The sequence below is a fragment of the Filicampus tigris genome, chromosome 11 (assembly GCF_054856515.1).
Source record: "Filicampus tigris isolate MCC_2025a chromosome 11, RoL_Ftig_1.0, whole genome shotgun sequence".
In the NCBI taxonomy this organism is placed as follows: domain Eukaryota; kingdom Metazoa; phylum Chordata; class Actinopteri; order Syngnathiformes; family Syngnathidae; genus Filicampus; species Filicampus tigris.
The window spans coordinates 9,082,892-9,104,631 of NC_141227.1; the positions used below are offsets into that span (position 1 = coordinate 9,082,892).

At 40.0% G+C, this 21,740-nt stretch overlaps 1 protein-coding gene across 1 annotated transcript in view; it reads left to right on the top strand.

Annotated features, from left to right (window-relative positions):
* wdr11 (WD repeat domain 11) overlaps nt 1-21,740 on the top strand; it is a 53,979-nt gene that overhangs the window by 23,697 nt on the left and 8,542 nt on the right. Inside the window, exons 12-23 of the mRNA XM_086045438.1 lie at nt 1,558-1,664; nt 4,339-4,414; nt 6,264-6,372; nt 8,489-8,610; nt 8,746-8,893; nt 12,129-12,235; nt 13,185-13,299; nt 14,323-14,494; nt 14,636-14,744; nt 17,757-17,819; nt 17,962-18,027; nt 19,255-19,444. Of these exons, the coding sequence (XP_085901564.1) occupies nt 1,558-1,664; nt 4,339-4,414; nt 6,264-6,372; nt 8,489-8,610; nt 8,746-8,893; nt 12,129-12,235; nt 13,185-13,299; nt 14,323-14,494; nt 14,636-14,744; nt 17,757-17,819; nt 17,962-18,027; nt 19,255-19,444 (1,384 nt within the window). The remainder of the gene's footprint in view (nt 1-1,557; nt 1,665-4,338; nt 4,415-6,263; nt 6,373-8,488; nt 8,611-8,745; nt 8,894-12,128; nt 12,236-13,184; nt 13,300-14,322; nt 14,495-14,635; nt 14,745-17,756; nt 17,820-17,961; nt 18,028-19,254; nt 19,445-21,740) is intronic.

Below are 21,740 nucleotides of genomic sequence, written 5' to 3' on the forward strand. Positions count from 1 at the left end.
TCTTTCATTATTGGTTTAATTAAGAACAGATCTTAAATCTATTGTGCAGTAAAGTAAAATGCTGTTAATACCAATGGATTGCTCTGTGTGTATTAAGTTAAATTGACTGGCATTTTGAATTCAAAGAAAGAAAAATTAAGTTTAAATAAAAGACATTCAAAATAATTCATTCTTCATTAATTTTTTATTTTACAAAGAAATCATAATCGTAATCGTAAAATCGTGTTTGAGAGAAAATAATCGGGATTTTCTTGTTGGGCAAAAGCGAACAGCCCTAGTTGCCACTCTGCTTTTGATTGGTTGGTCACAATAGGCTATTGCAGATATAAAAGTTTGAACTAACTTTGAGTGGTGACAGTGCCTCAAAGGGAAAAGTTGGCCCTGGGAATTTTTACACTTGAAATTGAGCACTGTCATTGGTGAACTTAATTGGACTTGTGGATAGACAGAAGGCAGGGAAGCAGCAGAGTAGAACCTGTCAGCAGTGAAAAAATGCCTCTCTTGGGCAAAAGCTCTCTTCAAATTCTATCTGATAACAAAGTATAAGAACGAGAAGACGTGGGTGTAGCAACCAAGGATAAAACCACCCACACGTTTTAGAGCAATTAGGAACAAATTAATTATAAATGATAGTAATAAGTAATTATTTAAACAATATTGGATGGTTCTATTCAGTAATGAATTCACTCTATCTTGGCCTGATTGCAATCATAGATCGTCCATCCAAGCAGACTGATGCTTCTGATGCTAAATGTTGTTTTCCGATATGAAAACTCAAGGTTGCCACACCGGCCTGTGGTAGTTAACACGTCTACCTCACAGTCACGAGGTCCTGGGTTTGAATCTTGGCTCAGTTAGAGTTTGCATGTTCTCCCTGTGATTGCATGGGTTTTTTCCAAGTCCTCTGGCTACCTGCCACATTCCAAAAACCAGAATGGTAGGTTAATTGATGACCAGTGTAGTCTAGGTCTCAATACTGAGTGGGAAAGGTTGGTTGTTTATCTGCCTCGCGATTGGTTGGCGACCAGCCCAGGGTGTACCCGGCCTGTTCCACAAAATCAGTTGGGATCAGCTCCAGCAACACTGAGGACAAATAGTATATACAATGGATGGATGGAAAGTCAAGGTATTTTAGTACTAGCTAGACAGATGTACGCCAACACATAAATGCATGTAACTGTCATCTTAGCAGTTTAATGTTCCATAAAGTATTGCATATGACATCAAAGTTTCTCCCACATAGGATATTTTTGTGGTGTACAGTATTGCTGTTGGTTCTAGTGCTATATAACTTGCGGCAGTTCGGTATTGGTGGTAACAAGAGTCCTTTATGCAGATGAGCCGAGCAGCCAATGCCCCAACACAGCCAAGGAGGCCAAACTATTTAGCATCCAATTTACATTTACAGGGAAAATTGACTAATTAATCATGTTGGTCCTTACCATCTCATTATGGCGCAGTTTCTGCTCTTGCAGTTCTAAAAAATACTCATTTTGCACACTTGGCTGATTTGATTTAGTGTGCAATTTTGACACTGCTTATATGTTCATTCCACAGGGGTATTGAGTGGGTGAGTCTCACCAGTTTTCTCTCTTTTGCCACTTCCTCTCCTAACAATATGGGCCTGGTTCGGAATGAGCTGCAGCACGTCGATATGCCTACTGGTGAGAAACACACAAACAATATAAAGGTAATGATTTCCTAAAGGGTTGCGTCTGCAAAAACGGGCACAAACTAACAGATGTGGAATCTGATCTACTAATGGGGCGCAACCAGGATTGCATCTGGCAAACAGGATATGTTGCCACACATATCATGTTACGGTCTATGGCTTGAGTATATGTATGTATATGAATTTAGCCCACGTGGTGCGATTTTTACAATATTAGACAAATTTTGCTGCCCGATTTTGCATCTTTCACTGCCATGTCTAACAGGCAGGTGCAAACTAGCATGCATCGTGTTATGCTAGTGTAGCTCAGAGAAAACGAGTGGCGGGGAGAACTTTTCTGTCCACGTAAATATTTTTTTGGAATGCCAGACACTAGGGGTGGGCGATATGGGCAAAAAAATATCTAGATATTTTTTTAAAACTCTATAACGATAATTTGACGATGTTCTACAAAAAATATTTTAAATCTACACTTGCTTCACAGACCAATTGTGGATAGACAGTGTTTGTGAACATCTCTTTTAAATTGCCAAATACAGCTTCTGCAAAACATAATGATATTCTACAACAATATTTAACAATAAAGAACAAAAAAATATGTGTAGACTTCCATAGATTTTTTTATGTCATTTAAATGTCTGTGCTGATATTACATAATGATGTAACATTTTGAGTGCAGTAAGTACTGGTTTACCACTGCCACCTACAAATTTCTCATGGTGTAAACCGTGAGTGATCCACATCCACTTTCAATTCCATTACTTCCAACTTCATTTTGCGCTTGTGGTGCTTTCCTAAAATGTTCATGATCAAAACCATCAGAGTTACATGATGCGCAAAACACTCTTTTAAATATGGCAGTTTCCACCACTTTTGCACCTTTTGCCAACAGTGCATGAAATGTGTTAGATTTAACACGCAATTTAGGGCCCACTGTTAAGGATTGTAGTAAATCAGTCCCTAATAAGTAGTTTTAAAAAGGTTTGTAATTAAAGTACAGTTTCATTGACTTTATATGAAGCATTTGAGGACAAATGTTTTTGTTTTTTTCCGTCAGCGTTCGTTTAGGGTTGCAAACAGTAACAAAGACGTTCGCCAACAATTTTAATGGTCTCAAACAGTTTTCCTTGTCGCAGAGAACCTTTGAACCGAAAATTGGATGTTGACAAGAAAAACTGTTTGCAACTACTTTGTATTGAAATTGCTTGGGAATGTCTGTGAACAACATTGAATGAACCCTGACAAAAAAAACAACAACATTCACTCGGTGCACACACACTTGTAAACCTTCGCTGTTCAGTGAGATACGGGCTTAAAGGAGAAGTCAACCCAAACATTTTTTTCCAAGAATAGTCCTGAGCAACAGTGATGTTATTTACCAGCCAGCAGAAGTGACAAAATGGCCGCCCGCTGAGATGGCTGAAAACGTGGATTTTGCTGCTTACCTCATATTCCAACATTACTATATTAATCAGAATGTCTTGTTTCAACTAGTAAGCCTGCATAGAACATATTCTTGAAAAAAGTGTTTGTTTTGACATCCTCTTTAAGGAACTGCAAGCAGGCGGATGATATAAAGTTGGCCAGGGAGATCACAGAACTGCACTTTGAAATTGGCGCTTGGAGATCGCCTCTCCCCAATCATTCGTGTTCGTGTGCGAACACCCCCCTGCCCCCACTGCATAATGATAATTGGTTTCTGCAACGATTCAGAGGGTTCGATGCACACTGTTGTCATATTTATGAATGACATGCGATGACATCCACCGCACATGTCCACGGAGCTCAGAATCAGTCTGCCTGTGTTCGATCAAATTCACCAAAATCACATTAGACTACCACCAAAACCTAGATGTGGCTCCAGCAGGCGTATAGTTTAGAGTACTTTCTGCTACCAAATTATAAGATGGGACAGTCGCATGTCAAAGGATGCACCCTTGGTACGCTCAGCATGGCACAGCACAATGAACCAAATTTCCAAACAGGCGCACTGAGTCTTGCACCTGCACAGAAACAAAAGAAAGAAAAAGGAAATAGTTACTTTATTATATCTAATCTCATTTCTGGGGATTCTAATCTTCTCTATTATGTTTGTAAACACGATCCATGACATAATAAGCATGAATGGCATGCAACGAGGAAAAAAAGGTCTTTCATTATTTTGCCATTGCTGGTTTAGCATCCCCAGGTTTCAAAAGTGTTCTTAGAGCTACACTATATTGGTTTATTCCTTTTAGGTATAAAGTACTTTGAATGCAGTCTTCACATAGCTATTGTGAGTCATACTCCCCCAAGAAAGCCTCAAGCCGAACTGCTCTCTGTACTGTAACTTTTTTGTTATAAACGACTTTAAGAAATGACTTTCACCAAATCAGATCAGCACCTCTTTTAGCGTGTGTAATACAGTACACCTGAAGGGCAATCTTTGTTGGTACTTCAGCTTTGCGAGCTGCATGACTTCTCATTCAGTGGGTGCAATTCTGATAAAAGTGTAGATTACAGCACAGGTAAGAGGAAGTTGTCAGTTGTTTCCTCCTCGAACTCTCCAAAAAGTGGGTTGATACCCTGAGGAACTGGCATTAAAGGGAGATGGAAAGAATCAGTCTTTGATGAGCTAACGCTCGCACTTTATCTACTGTTTTCTTGCCTGTGTTTTTATTTTCCAGGACGATGTTTTGCATTCAGAGGTGAGCGAGGAAATGATGAGCCACCCATTGAGATGATAAAAGTTTCACATCTAAAGTGAGTGACCTGTTTTTCCAATTACCTGCAACAAACGCTAAGCATCAACTTAGCAACAAGCAACTGTTAGTACTTAACGTATAACTGCGATACAAATACAAGCACAAACATCATACACTTTCATAATAATAATAATAATTATAATGCATCAGATTTTCTGGGCACTTAGAGACGCTTTACACTGGATACATTATTCATACGCTCACACATTCACGCACTGGTGGCAGTAAACTACGTATGTAGTCACAGCTGCCCTGGAGCAGGCTGATGGAAGCGTGGCTGCCAGTGTGCGCCTACGGCTCCTCCGACCACCACCAAACACTCACACACAGCCATACACCAGTGTGAGTGGCACTGGAGGCAAGGTGGGTGACGTGTCTTGCCCAACGACACGACTCAGACAGAGCGGGATTCGAACAGCCGAGCCTTCAGTTACTTCAGTTACTGACAAACCCGCTCTACCTCCTCAGCCACGCCCGGATTTTTGAGATTGAACTCTGTTTAAGGTCATACTACAGCGTTTCAGTTGGATTTAAGTCACGACTGTGACTCAGCAAATCCATACCCTTTGCTTGAGCTTGAGGGCATGCACCAAATGGTGTGCAGTTCTTTTAGCTCCAGGATTTTCTGGTAAGCAGCATGATTCGTTGCTACATTTATCATAGCAAGTCATCCAAACCCTGAAGTAATAAAGCAACCCCAGACCACCAAGCTGTCACTACCATGTTTGCACGATGTGTTAATTTCTAAACACTTTGCAAAGATCAAATTATTTGTTATTTTTATGGGAGATGTGATTTGAAAAATGTGAGATGAGTCTTTGTGTTCTCCTTTGTCAAAAGTGTTGCTATTTGCCTTGGAACTCTCCCATGGATGCCATTTTTGCTCTTTGTCCTTTTGACTGCTATGTGGCCGCCCGTGGCTATTTGCTATCCAAAAAACTATGGGTAATCACATTTAATTCATGATTTAATTGGGGGTTGGGGGTGTCTAATACGGACAGATAGGTTTTGAGTTTTTTTCCACTTAAAAAATAAAAACGAGAGCCTCGGTAAACCTTGCGTAGAACTCAAGACTCTTCTTCTACAAATAAAGGAAATTGTCTGCACAATCCTTGCACGTTGATGTGTCTGATGGTTCGTTTGGTAGATCATTACACCATATTTAGATTAATCACATACTGTATTGTAGAAAATTAATCCACCCCTAGAATTTTCTGACCAGTTATTTTGCACTCAGCTGGTTGTCAAGTGATTGATAATCAATTTTGTGGAGGTTAGCCCTATAGGTAAAAACTGGGAAATTCTGGGTCTTCGATTAAACTTGAATCGTTTTGGTCAGCAGGTACAAGAAGTCACGTTGGATGCAGGGAAGCATGCAGATACTGCCTGAAATGGACAACAATATTTGAAATGTCAGAAGAAAAAAAACAAAAAATATTTCATTATTTTTTTTATTTTTTTTACCACAAATGAATCAGTGAAGTCAACTGAAACCTAACCAGAGCCATGATTGGCATTTATGATAAAAAGTCAGAATAGAAAGCCATTACTGACAAGGGTCGGTGATGACCAACTTAATGTGTGGCATTAGATAAAGGTTGTGTAACAGCGTCAAAATTACAACAAAGTAAGCTCAAAAGGTTACAATTGCATTTGCTTAAGACTGCATCTGTGCAAATGTACTCATACTCCTACAAGAAAAAAGATATTAAGAGTTTATCATGAAATGAAAGTTAACATGATAACATTCACTGGAGCTGCCTATTACTAGTGGTATTCCAGACTTATTGCAACCAAAGACATACAAAAATAAAGTTTCTTGTTATGTTTTTGTCATTCATCCTCAGGCAGTACCTGGTAGTGGTGTTCAGAGACAAACCGCTGGAATTGTGGGACATCAGAACAGGGACACTTCTTCGTGAGATGGCAAAGAACTTCCCTACTGTTACAGCTCTGGTACAAAAACAAACCACTTGTTTTTTGGGGGTTTTTTTCTTTCAATTGTTGTATCTATAACATGGGTCGGCAACCTTTCACACTCAAAGAGATTCCACCCGGTTTCTACGGAAAAGAAAGCTCTGGTAGCCACAAACACTTATTGACATTAACCTCCAAAAAAAACAAAAACGTCAGCTTATTTGAGTTCCCAGGCACCACTTAGTTCAAGTTGTATAATACCTTATTGCACACTCTCATCCACATATTACTACTTACAAATTACATTCAATTGGTAATGTGACGTTTGAGTTGATTAAAATAGTTATGAAACCCGCTCATCGTGCCCCCAGCCTTTGACACGTCACAACCAGCAAACACATCTGCCCAATACAATGTAATACAATACATCTTCATTTTGGCTACAACGCCTTCATAAAACACCTTCTTTCAATTTTAAAGCCATGAGTGATGCAGCAAATAAAACAATGATCCAACTAACCCCGTCTAAAGTGCATATTAAAATGAAACGGAGACTTACCTCACAACACACATCTTTTTGCAACGAAGCATCTCATCGATCCATATTAAACAAGCCAACGCAATCCAAAGACCCTTATTATTTTTAATTTTCACTTTGTCTTAAAAAAAAGGCTGCATCCAGCAGACGGAGAACACGTCATTGTGTTGCACAATACCTCCGACCGTGAAATATTTGACTATTTTTCTTTAAATTGGCTACAATTGCACAAAAGTTGCAGACGAAGTAGGGACAGACCATTAGAATTGATTTGTGATTTACAAAAAAAAGAATGTGACCATATTTGGACGTCCGAGATTTTCGTCCGACAGTGACTATATAATTTTATTTTCATATTTCGAGGTCACAATAATCTTACAATTTACTACAACTACAATCAAACAAACGAACACACACAAATAGAATACTTTGTTCAGATATTGTGCCGCTTTGGTGTCGCTGGCAGCAGGCGTGTCAGAAGGCAGCCACGCCACGCATGCCAGCTGTTTCCTGTGCTGTCAAACGTCTCTGAGGAAGGCGAATGCTGATCACCGAAATTGCACAAGGTCTGAAGAAAGAAGTTAAAAACTTTGACTTACTAAGAAGACATGATGAATAACATACTGTAACAAATTGGGTTAATTGTATTATGGTGACGTTTGTGTTTTGCTAATTTGTGTTGTTTCCGAGGTTCCTGAATGCATTGCGTCACTCGCTGGATGGGAGGGGTATGCGAGTGAGGCATTAGCGGATGGCAAGAAGGACGAAGAGATTCCTGTGTACTTACGACGGAACTGTTGTTGCACCATAGTTGGAATAGTAAAAAGACAGCCGTGTGGGAATAATAAAAAGGGAGATAACCAAGCTACATCTGACGTTGTGTCTTTGCAAGGCGTTACAATACACTTCAATCGGACACTTCTAATTTATTTTCCCAAGCCACGCAGAGCCGCAACAAAAGCACGAAAGAGCCGCATGCGGCTCCGGAGCCGCTGGTCGCCGACCCCTGATCTATAGCTTAATGAAATAGCACATCTACAGTAACTAAAATTGAAGACCACAGACATTTTGCTGTCTGCTGTTTATGTGTTCATAGTTTGCCCATAATAATTCCTTCAAATGCTAAGATGCATGTTTGATGACGTACCATTCTAGTAATTTCCTCTTACCTTTTGTCTTCCACACCTTCCTGAGCTCATGTGGGCAATTGGAATGAGTTCTCCTATCAAAATATCCTTGCTCAGCAAGACACAGCAGCATCTTTAGGCCTGCTATGCTCATAAAAGAAGAGCTATGTGGGACAAACTTTACAGTCGTGCTGTAAAATCCTCCACAGAGCGAATAAAACCGACAGTAGCCTTAATAATACATGCAGGCCTTCCTTAGTACCGTATTGCTGTCTTATTTCCATATTGATTGCAAACCTGAGGTCCAAGACCACCATTACAGTACTCCAGCAGTTACTCCTAGGGAGTACGTTTGGGTAGTAACTCTTGTGTGCTTTACCTTTATGTGAGAATAAAAACACATCCATTTCCTAAGTTGCTTTCTGCTTTTAACCCTACACTGGTTTGTCTTGGTTTGCTCCTCCAATCTCCAATTCTGGTCTTTTTAAAGGAGTGGTCCCCATCGCACAACTTGAAGAGTTTAAAGAAGAAGCAGATGGCAGCGAGGGAAGCCATGGCTCGTCAGACCGTGTCAGACGCGGAGCAAAATAGTGTTGAATCCTCAGTTATCAGGTCAGCACTCAAAAGCCTCTGAAATACAGTACGGGGTCGTTATTTTGTGTACGTGTCACATACTGTTATTTCAGATGAGCAGTATACGAAATGCACATCTGAGGCAAATGTACTTTTGTTTGATTCCTTCACTAGTCTGCTGCAGGATGCAGAGAGCAAGTCCGAGACCACCCAGGCCATATCTGCCAGAGAACACTTTGTGTTTACTGACACAGATGGGCAGGTCTACCATATCACTGTAGAGGGCAACACTGTCAAAGATGGTGCCCGTATCCCTCCTGATGTGAGTTCATATTATGATTCTTTTTTTGTTTGTCATGTTGTCCTTTTGGCTCTTTCTTTTTTTCATCAAGTAATTTCTACGCCTTGTAACACTGAATTATGAAGAGTATGCATAAGTTTAATAAGTGGCTGCCTGATTGATAATTACAGGCCGCTAGTGCATCGTATTTCCGTTTATTAATTTCTATGTACATTGGCGCCTCGCTATTAGGGACCAGGATGGCCCGAGAATGGCGAACATTTGCATATAATTGACAGCCATTAAAATGAATAGGAAAAAGGGGAAAAAACATGAGGGGCGGCACGGTGGTCGACTGGTTAGCACGTCCGCCTCACAGTTCAGAGGTCGTGGGTTCGATCCCGGCTCCGGCCTCCCTGTGTGGAGTTTGCACGTTCTCCCCGTGCCTGCGTGGGTTTTCTCCGGGTACTCCGGTTTCCTCCCACATTCCAAAAACATGCATGGTAAGTTGATAGGACTCTCTAAATTGCCCCTAGGTGTGAGTGTGGATGTTTGTTTGTCTCTGTGTGCCCTGCGATTGGCTGGCAACCAATTCAGGGTGTCCGCCGCCTACTGCCCGAAGACAGCTGGGATAGGCTCCAGCACGCCCGCGACCCTTGTGAGGAGAAGCGGTGTAGATAATGGATGGAAAAAATATGAACATGAAAAAACGGGGTTGGTTCCCAAATCCCCACAACCAAAGCATATTTTAAAAAAAATATATTTTTTAAAAAAGCAAATCCGCGAATAGGGGAATTCGCAGGCGCCGAACCGCAATTATGGGTCCACCAAAGTTAGTTATAATAGGGGGATGTGCAGTGGGGTGCCTTTACTTATACATGTCCCAACTTTAAAAAATGATATAGAAGATAATGTATGTGTCAAGGCCGAAGTCGAGGCCCAGTGGCCAAATCCAGGGTTACCACTCAAAACATATTACATAAGTGACAAGAAGTGTAACTGCCACACACTTGTGGGCATATTCTTTCATGTGCTTGAAGAGGAAGTCAAGCTAAATATCTTTTTTCAAGAATATGTTCTATGCAGAACTACTAGTTGAAACAAGGCATTTTGATTAATATTGCGTTTGTGGAATATGAGTCAAACAGCAAAATCTAGCCATCTCAGAGGCGGGCAATTTTGTCACTTCTGTCAACTGAAAATGACATCACAGTTGCTCAGGGCTCAGATAACGACCGATCATGGCTCAACCTCATATGACAGGTGAGCTGTGATTGGTCATTACTTGAGCCCAAAAAATTGTTTGGTAGACGTCCCCTTTAAGTCAGAAAAGGCGCACAGGTGTGCACTTTTTGGGCTCTGCAGATCCTCCCATCAACTTGATTGTGTTACTCACACACCTTCATGCATGTACACATGCTAGGTGCAGCAATCCTTAAATGAGGTTTTTCCCCTCATTCAAGACACCTCTCGCCGAGCGCGCAATCTCCTAAATAATTAAGCGCCTTCCCTTTTGTGCACTCTAAAGGCAGTGAAAAGTCCAGCACGTAGTAGGAGGGAATTTGAATTAAAGATGACGAACTGAGAAGCCAACATCCAGCCATACATAGGATTTTAAGTGCACCTTATGGTACAAAAGATATGGTGCTTCCTATGATAGAGCAATGTTAAATTTAGAGTGATTTTCAATTTTTATTTAAATATAATGACGCCCGATTTATTCACACTGAGCGATAACTTGGTCAGTTTGAACCACTTTGAAATATCATCTAAGTCAAAATTTGCTTTGGCAATATTGAGTTACATGGAGCTATTGTTCGCTAAAGCTCATCGCCGAATGAGTTAGCTACCAATTACTTGCTAGCACTAGTAGAAAACACCTTGCCATTATCCCACCATTCCTGTAGAAACTGCAAAACTAGTCAGGATTGAGGGAAAGGTTAACAAAGGTAGCAATGTACGGAGACATCCTGGATGAAAACCTATTCCACATTGGTCTGCAACTTAGACTGGGGCAAAGGTTTAACAACAACCCTAAGTACACAGTCAAGACTACGAAGGAGTGGCTTTAGAATATCTCTGTGAATGCTCTTGAGTGGCCCAGCCAGAACCCAGACCTAAATCCGATTGACCATCTCTGGAAAGATCTGAAAGTGGCTGTGCACCGGTACTCCCAACCCAACCTGATGTAGCTTGAGAGGTGCTGCAAAGTGTAATGGGCGGAACTGGCCAAAGATCGGCATTCAAAGCGTCGTGGCATCATATTCATAACGACTTGAGGTGTAATTATTGCCAAAGGTCCATCAACAAAATGTTGAACAAAGGCTGTGAACATTTACCATATCGTCTATTATCTCAGTTTTTATTTTTAATACATTTGCAAGAATGTCAAAAAAAAGAAAGTTCACATTGTCATTATGGGATGTTGTGTGTAGAATTTTGAGCAGTAAAATGAATTTATTCCATTTTGGGATCAGGCTGCAACATAAAATGTGGAAAAAGGGACACACTGTGAATACTTTCTGGATGCACTGGATGCAAATGCTATCATGGCAATTAATTTTCTTTTCAGGGGAATAGGACTGTACTAATACATGGTGTAGGCTGTTATGAAAAGAGAGTTCCCATACAGTTGATGACTCGAGATTCACTGGTATTATGTTGGTTTGGTTGCATCTTCTGTGATTTAAGTATTTGTAAATCCTCAGTTCACCTTTCCAGGGGAACTTAAGGCTTCAGTATTGCTTAGTGTCTTCTAGCTCCATTTTTTTTGTAATGGGAAATCACGATCACGTATCACATTCTATTTGTAAGCAGCCGATTGGATTGCAGCAGTGTGTTTTCCGCCTCTGTCAGTACCTGCATCTTTTCATACCACAGTCGTAGCGACCAGAGGGCTACCCAGGGATTTTAAGTCCTTCATAACTTCATGACTGATGCAGATTCATTTCACATTGATTTGCATACCCCAAAGGCTTTGCAGCCTTCATATCTGTGTCAGCACACTGACAGAAAGTCTCCTGAAATGTTTTATCCTGTCAGCCACACCATACAGACTGGAGGTGAGACGCATGCAGCGACTCCACAGCACCAGTCTTGTCTAGTGACGTAATCGAAGTCAGCCTTCCGTGTTTACCACCTTGCTGTCATAAATATTAATACATCTTTTCCAGTTATCATTTGCATCCAAAGCACAAATGTCAGCTATGGTGTTATACAAGAGGAGGTTTGGAAAAGTGGAATTGACATTTTCTCCTGCTTATTGAATATGTTGCAGGGCAGTATGGGTAGTATTGCTTGCATTGCATGGAAAGGTGATACCCTGGTGCTCGGTGATGTGGATGGAAATCTTAACTTCTGGGACCTTAAAGCACGTTTGTCCAGGTGATTTGTGTTTTTATTTTCTTCCTGTGTTATTCTATGCTACACAACGGTGTCATTGGTTCATTTTCACAAGGATTTTGCCAGGTTCTTAAGACTAGTTTGAAAGTCCAAATTTTTAGATGTTGAAGTTTTCAATTCATTTTGTTCATCTCAAATGCACAATGAAATGCTCTCACACAGTGTTTCATGTATTACAGGTACAACTGTGTATGAGCCCAAGAAATAACTTAGATTGCAGCCAATCAGCTTTGGACAAATACAACCAAAGAATTTGTCTTAAATTGAATTCAAAAGTCTTTGATTTGGTGAATCCTGCCCAAACTGTGGTCTCTTAAAATCATTGTTTGTAGACACCAGGGGTGGGAACGATAATCGTTTTTTTCGATGCATCGCTCGGCATATTAAAACGATTCTGAATCGATTCATAGCTATTAATAATTGATATTTAAAGTTTAAATAAAAAACTAAAAGCATGTGCAAGTGATTAAGTGTGTTTGTACGTCAGATGTCTATGCTAGGCTAAGCTAATGCGCGGCAAGATGGCTAAACAAGCAAAACCTCATACGAGTGCATCAAAGTCAAAGTGTGAAATATAATTCATTGCTCTTCCTTGAGTTTGTTTTTAAACCCGTGTTTTGCGCGGACTATAAAATGTAAGCCAATGTAGTGATGCATCAGAATCGAATCGAATCATAGGCCTTTGAATCGGAATCGAATCGAATCATTGGCCTCTGAATCGGAATCAGATGGAATCGTGAGGTACCCATAGATTCCCACCCCTAGTAGACAGATAGAACTGCTTATCGCCCGAGTCCATTTTTTCTTGCAGTCCAGAATGAACAATAAGGAAAAATAATGTCAAAGACAGAAATTTGAGTCACAATCTCACATAATGGTTGATAACACCTATTTTAAGATGACTGAATGCCCCAATGCCATTGATATTTAGGGGAATACCAACTCACCGTGGCTGGGTGAAGAAAATTCGCTTTGCACCAGGAAAAGGCAACCAGAAACTCTTGGTTATGTACACTGATGGAGCAGAGGTCTGGGACACCAAAGAGGTATGCGAGCTTGTGTGATCATCTGAGGAGGATTGATAAATGTTTTGTTTTTTTGGTTAGTTTTTTTCGTTGTGGCGCTTTCTAAAATTTCTGAAATGCTAGATTGCCATTGACATGCTCAAACAAATAATCTATCTTCTTCATGTCTGTCGTGGCTCTGGTGTTTGCTGCTGATTGCAATTGTAAGATACCGGTTCAAGTTTGATTCCCAAGACTATTCACCTTTTACTGTAGCTCATAGAACGTTGTCTGTGGTCTTAAACATTCACATTGACTGCAACATTGCTCTGTACAAACACACAGTCAAGATTAATAAGATTTGCATTGATAAATAGAAGTGCAAACCAAGCAGCATGGGTGTTCATTATTCCTTAAAGCGCTTTCAATCCCGACTTGGTCTTCACCATGCAATATTGACTTTTCTTATCAAATGATAGTTGCTATTTGATCATACTATTTTTAGCTCAACTTCCTCCTTTCAACTACTTTAACAGACTGGACTTTATTTGACTTTGTATCCACACCATAGCTTTTCCATCTTTAATGAAATATGGACCCTGCAAAGGTGCATGGCCACAGGTTTATTCTGGAGTGTATTTAGTGTATGTAGGCTGCAGGAAGATGGGCGGATACTTTATGGGAACCGAGATAAGATGCACTGCTCAGTCCCCTATCGTAAAAGACAGACAGCAGATGGATCAAGTCGCAGAGGGAAGCAGTCTTAGAAGCAAGGGAGGAGCGGGAGAAATCTCCCAAATGCTTTAGCACTCTGCTGACAGCTGTCTTATACGCTCACTTCAGCACATTCCCATTAAAAGCCAGAGAACCGTTTGGACGCCTTGACAAGGCTGTTCGCTAACTGTCTTCCCTTCTGCTTCCCACGTTTTATTTATTCAGCATGATTTAAGGTTTTTGTCAAATCTAATTCCTCCATCTCTGTATTTTAGGTCGCTCTTTATGCAGCATCCAAAGTACGTGTCTTTCCAATAACGTTTTTTTATTGATCTTCGCTGCCTCTTGTAGGTCCAAATGGTCAGCAGCATGCGCATTGGTCGCAACGTTAACTATCGCGTCTTAGACATCGACTGGTGCACTTCAGACAAAGTTGTGCTGGCTTCAGATGACGGTTGTATTCGAGTGTTGGAGATGGCCATGAAGTCCGCTAGCTATCGTATGGATGAACAAGATCTCACCGGTAAGATACCAACTGAAAATTAAGAATGAAACAGACAATCTAAAAATAGATTGTATGGTACTTTTCAGTTGAAATTGACGTGCAGTCGCTCTGCTCTTCCCGACACTTTCTTTGTGTCTGTCCTGTGACCAAAATGTCCAGATTCAGTGTGGTGCCCCTATCTGCTGCTTCCCCGAGCTGCCCTCACTCTGAAGGCTTTCCTCCTACTGCAGCCGTGGTCGGGGACCTTCACGATGGACATTACACAAGTGTAAGTTTCTAGCAGTCCCACTTGTTCCTACACGTGTGTCTCAAGCAATAATAGATCTTCATTTGAGCAAACATACCGACCAACATAAAACATACATTTTTGTTTGAACTGTGGCACCTAGAAGAGACTTACAAGTGTTAGACTTGTTTTCATGAACCGGGAATGTTCTTCAAAGCAAACATTGGGCAAGATTTTCAAATTGTATCTTATAAATTAGGTTAATGCGATGAAACAAAAATTAGGAGCTATTTGCTGCTTTGTGCTTGCTTGGAGGCATAATATCAAGCCACTTTCCTGCTGAGTGATGTGAAAATTCCATATCAGGATTATCATGACCAACATTACCACGATATTACAAAAAAATGTAAAGACACTAAAAGAAAATAATTGCAAAATGTGTGTGTGTTTTTTTTTCAACCAAAAATATATAAGCAGCAACCCTTTGTACTTTTTGATATATGAAATTGTTAACAGCAACACCCAAAGTGAATAAAATGTTCACACATGCAAGACCAGTGGCAGTTGCGGGGCAGTGGGGGGGTGCAGCAGGAGCAAGCCAACTGTCTGAATATAATAGCAGCCTGCCAGAACAGGTGCTAATGTCAGCTTTGACTTGATTGCATGCTTCTAGCTAATGTTAGTTAAAATGACCACGACACAAAACCAGACAAGCCTGCAACAGTAGCCTTTTATAACAAATGTTATTTAACCTTGTTATTTGTCCTTTCATTGTCCAGCCATTCAATCCCGGGAACTCATTTATATTTTTTTTCTATTTTTTTCAAACGGTAGGGTAAAAGAGGGTCTGAAAATGTCTGGCAGTGAATGAGTTAAATACTGTTTTCTTGAAATGTTGTGCATTCTTCTCCATCTTGTTTTGCCTATACACTCATTAAAATAGAGCCACAAATGCACTTCTACAATTGTCTAAATTGCTTCACTGTTTTTATATATTCATGCTAATTTGAATTATATATTTTTATACTATATTTAATCAATTCAGTATAATTCTTTGATTTAATTCTTAAGCCAAAGCCTCTAAATTATTTGAAGCATATGCATCAGTTTCCTATCTTTTATTGGCTATGTTATGTGTCAAACCTGTTTGATAAATATTTTAATGTTAATTTCATGTAATTGAAGTAACATGCACGTCCGCGCACACACACACTGGAGAAGCAAATCTTTTTTTCAACATTAGAAACGTGATGGTTCAGTGCTTATTGATGCACATACCTGTCTATTCTCTCTGTTTCTCACTCTCAACCGAGTCAACTTCAGGATCTCAATCTGTCTCTTTCCTGCTCTGTCAGGCTTCCCACGTGTCCTGGAAAACCTGGAAAATGATTGACCAATTTTCCAGTCATGGAAAACACATGGAAAATGAGAACAAAAAGTCAAATGTCGAAGAAAAGCTCGAGTTGTCCTGGAAAACTGTTTTTCTTCTCTCTGATTCTTTCTGCCTTGCGGGCGCAAGCGGGTTAAACCGACATGTGGTGTATGTCTCTTTTTAACTGCCTCAAATGTGCAACATTAAGATGTGCTGCTTTTCTGCTTCATCTCTGCTTCTAGCCGGCACAGCAGCTCATGTGATGCTACCAAACAATCAAATGTCATGTTCCCTCAGAACACGGCTGCTGCTCAATGTTTCTATCTGACTTTGTTGCTAGATTTAACGCCTACTCAGACCCAAGTAAGGATTTATTTTCTCGAAGGAAGTGTTGAAACTGGTGATATTCAGCTTTGATGGGGCTGTTCATTTTCTTTTAGACAATTTGTCATCATATTTGGTGAAGCGAAGCAATCGGGTTAAATGTACAAAATATAAGGTACAATTGTAGAAAATAACACTTCTCCAAATATTGGGGATGACATTTATTCGTGTCTGTTGTGATAACTTGACTCGTATTGTAACCGATGAAATAATCCTCGAAAAGTCCCGGAGAACAATTTCAAGAAAAGAGTGGGAAGCCTGTCTGTCCTCTCTCTGAAAACAAGTGTGTGCAAAGTCCTCTCACTTTCTATCCGTGGCACTCTCAGCTTGCTTCTCTTCAGCTCTCTCAACCCCGTCATCTGGCTCTCTCTCAATGTCTGCCTCCTTGTTATTCGTCTTTATGGCGCAGAAATAGGATGTAATGTCATTTTTTCTCTTCGTTTTTAACTAGAAACAAAAAGTAATGGAGAGGAATACACAACATGTCCGCAGGCCATTCTATATGTAACATTTATTGTAATAGGCTATTGTGTTATGGTAAGGCTAACTCGTGTAAGCTGTAAGCGGGTTGAATATGTCTCGCCAGGCCCCCTCTGTAAAATTGTTTGAAAACTGTCACTTGAAATGACTAGTAGTGGTGCACTCTGATAAATCATGGATCTAATTAACAAATGGCTTCATCCTTTACTCTTTTTTTAAATGAAATACAATTATTTGATGTAAGAAACAATGTTACAATTTAATGGTCTGAGAATGTAAACAACAGTCTTCAATCAAAACTGTTTATTTTCCATCATGCTATGACAGACAAACACAGAAATAAATGCCAGTTTTAACAAACTGGAATTATAGGAGTTGGATTTCAAGTCGAGGACAATATTCACATGGTTCTTGAATCCAGAGGACAGAACTTCTGAAGGTTAACTTGAATTGTACATGGTGTCGTGGTTGTACATTCAGGTTTCTAACGCATCTATTATACTTTCACAGACTGACCTACCGATACTTTCACCTAAAATGTCACACAAACTGCAACTAAACTTTAAGTAATGGAGTTGAAAACGTAATTGATCTTTAAAAAGTGATTACAGTACTACTATTTTCAAATTTGAATTTGATATTACAATACAAGTTGTCATTTCAACCAAAATATTTGGTGCAGTTAGATTTCAGTAATCTAACATGGAGGTCTTAAACGTACCATAATAACAATAAATATTTACTCACCAAATAATTTGCAAGTTTAAGTTGTATTTTAGGTAAGGAGCAAATTGACACTCGTGTGTTTGCCTTTTCAGAGACTACAATGAGAAGGATGAGATAAAAGGTCTGATCCAGGAGCAGCTCAATTCTTTGTCAAAGTAAGTTTTTGCTTTGCGTTATCTTTGCGATGTCCAGGTTATTTTCTATCAAGATTATAAGAAATACAATAACAGTCATGTTGAGGATTGTTTTGCCGACATATTCATATTGCTCTGGCGTTATCGCTGATTGACTTCCCAGTGACATGAAGAGTGTGCTGCAGGACCCTGAGCTCAGCCTACTGCAGCGCTGCCTTCTGGTCTCACGGTGAGCTGCCATCACCATGCATTGTCCACTCTTTTGAGGCTGTTCCAATTTTTTGGACTTTTCAAACATTTCATAACAGCAATTGCAGTTTTAGTAAAACTTAATTTAAAAAAACACTGTGCAACATTGTCACTCATTACATTTTTTGTTGCTTTTAAGCATCTTTCAGTACATATGTTTATTATTTCTCTTTTGGAAAGCACACTACAAAATAATTGTGTTAACTGTGCACTTATAGTATCCTATAATTTAAGTTTGCAAAGCTTCTAACCGTATAGTCATTGCAAATAGAAATGCACATTTGACTTGATAGTCTGTGGATTGGGGGAAAAAAATCAATTGATCATACAGTATACTCTTCTGTGTCACAGTGGTTGCTGTGAAAAAGGTCATTAAAACAACACAACCGGTGCTAGCGTAAGGTTTTTGCACAGTACGATAAATTGATGGCAAAATACTCAAGTGTGTGTTTTCTATATGCAGTAACTTGATATTTCTTTGTAAAGCGTTCTCTTCAGACCACATACTCGTTCACAGAATCGTCAGCACTTCTGCTGGGTACAGCCAAATAATGCGTTCCATTTCGAATGAATTGCATCAGGACACAATGAATCAACCATGAGTTCCACAGAATCATCCCAAAATTTACCAATCAGTTCATTGACTAAAGGATTAGTACGCCTATTCTGATTCATTGTGTAACTTAATTTATTGTAATCCTCCAAAATGTGTTTTGTTGAATTGCACAACATTGTATTGCATCATGACAAAAAAAATCATCCCTTGACGACAGATGTGGGCAACGTTACTGTCATCTTTGTTCCAGCTCTCACTTTACCCAGCAAATCTGGAGCATTTCAATCGGTCCCAATTTACTTGGGGATAATGAAGGAAACTTTTGGCTTGCAAATGATGAGAATGTGTTTTCATATAGCTCATGAATCTGTAATGTATCTGCATCTGGCCATCCTAAGTTATCATGCCACTGTTAATGTGGCTTGGTAACCTAGCAACAGCTGTGTGTCTATGCAGAATTGCCAAAGGAGGCTCAGAGTGGTAAATGATGAGAAAAATAACTGAAGGATGTGGTTGGGCAGCGTGGTGGTGAAATTGGAAAAAGTATGTGCTGAAAGATGCAGAAAGTGTGATCATTAGAAAGCCACTATTACAAAAAGAAACCTTTTAGTATGTTGATTTTGACTGAGGTGGTGATGTGGTAATCCGCAGGCTGTTCGGGGATGAGTCTGACCTTCACTTTTGGACAGTGGCTTCACACTACCTCCAGTCATTTGCCCAGGCCCGTCAGCTCAGCGTGGCCACAGCGGAGAGTCAGGTTCAAAGTGAATTAGCTCAGCAGTCTCCTCAGAATCATCTGGACATCTGCCACGACATGCTGTGTGAGAGCTCCTATTTCCAGGTCAGTGAGAAGAGTTAAGAATCGTACTTTTTTTGGTTCGACCACAGACTGTCAGCAAACAGTAGAGCTCGATCGGACTCGCACCCAGAATCTCCATTCGCCATTCGTGTTTACATCAGCGAATGACGATTTGCAACTTGCTCTTTTCTGAAAAAACACGTCACAGTCCAACAAAAGGAAAATCCATTTCGATTAAATTGATAAATGGAGTGGGTGTCCAAAGAGCTTTACAGAGCCTCACATTCACTTATTGGCAAACTTATCTGTTCTATAAGCGTTTAGTAAACTGGTGGCTTCCTGACGTGGTTTAAATTCCGAAAACGTCAAAAGGTTTTACTTATTCATTTAAAATGTCTTACTTTAATCAGGATCCCGTTCCGCATTGTGGACAAATGTAGAATCCAGGTCGGTTATTGCGCCTATTGGTGTTCGTACAAAATAAATCCTCCACAGCCGCGGGGATTCAGCGGCATCCCAAATCTAAGATAACTAGCTGAGAAGACATTCTCTCTGGGGCAAACGCTCTTCTTTTTTTTTTTTTTTTTTTACCACATGTGACGGCGTGAGAGAGAGGCTAATGACAGGTATTGATAAACTGCAGAGATGGGCATCATTGACCGTAATGCACAATAGTTGATTTGAAGCTCATTAGCTTGCTAACTAAATGTTCACTCACACACGTATCCACTTTTGGGTGAAGGAACCCACTTCCGGGTGAAGTGCCTGGCAAACATGCGTATTCCCCTAATAGCTATGTCATATATATATATTGAGCCCCCATTAAAGGGACAGAACAGGCAACAGTATTACAACATTCATTCTGATCCGAGTGCAAAAAGTTAGGATTTGATACTTGCTTTTCCACACCCACTCGAATCTCAACTGAATCATGCACAGCCCTCGTAAACAGTCGCAGCTCACAGTGTCCTCTTCAGTGTTAACATTACTATGGCCACGGTTAGCATTTATTTTTACTAACAAATATCTCACTTGATAAATACTGATATTGTGAAATTACGCTGACTATGTCCATTTTGGTAAACTATTGACTTCATATCTTTTGGAATATTTTCATTTTAGCCTTAAAAAAGCCTGCACTTCATCGACACTTTATGATGGCATTACAAAGATATTATTGATTAGAATTTTTTACGTGATTTATTGTCATGAGAGGATCAAAGCCCTTGGATATAATGAGATCAGGAAGATCTGCTTCTTCTTTAGTTTATTTTGACACATACTAACTCAGAGCCAACTCCAGGTGTGGTCTTTGCCCAGAAACTGATGGGTCCTCACATAGCAGTGTGGCTGATATTATGCTGAAAGGCCTGGGGCTCCTTTGATACAGCAGATGGCACCTTTTATGCATAAACCAACTTCCAGCTGTACCCGCATATGTACATGCAATATATAATTGAAAAAATAATGAAAAAAACATGAATGAGGACCAATCAGTCCAGGACATATCTGTATGAACAAAAGAAAACACTATGGGCCCTATTTTCGTAGGCAGGCGCCCATGCGCTTGGCGTAAAAACTGCAGCATCTTATTTTTTCCGCCAAAGCAACTCTACTTCACCATATTTGTAAATTTGATCGACCCCGAGAGCCCACGCCGTATCTTGCAATTTGGTGATTGTCACACACAGACGCACGATCGGGGGTGGAAGGTGGACTCCAAATGCCCATCCACAGCGGCCAACTATGCGATGGATGGATATTTTTTTAGATGGCATTGAATAATGGAAATACAATGTGCCTTTCTAATTTCCACTGGAAAGGGTCTTTCTGTATTCCATCGTAGCCACCATGACTGAAAAAAATGATTATGCACAATTTTGTTTTAATGAAAGCTCTACTCGGTCTTAATAAGGGGCCGCACAGTGAGCATAAATAGAAGGCTTTCAAAGAACTACCGTACCCAGACGGTCTGTAGCTGCATTTGGCTTGTGTTGTCATAAAACAGCCGCAGTGGCAGCAGCCGGTCTGTAATTACTAATATCTAAGCCTCCAACAGAGAGCACACAGCTCTGAAGCTTCTAAACACATTTGATTTATGCCCTTGGATTTGACTCGCTGAGGAATTGAGCCTAACTACATGCACAAAATAATAATAATAATACAGCTTTTACACATTTGCACATTGCCACGCGCACACAGTCACACACACGGACCATTTTTGTGTACATCTCTCTGTCTTTTGTTTTTCCTGGAATTCTCACATAGAGAGCTTTCTGACTTTGAAATATCTTTGTTTTAATTTTTTAAAACACCCTGTATATACCGAAATTGGATG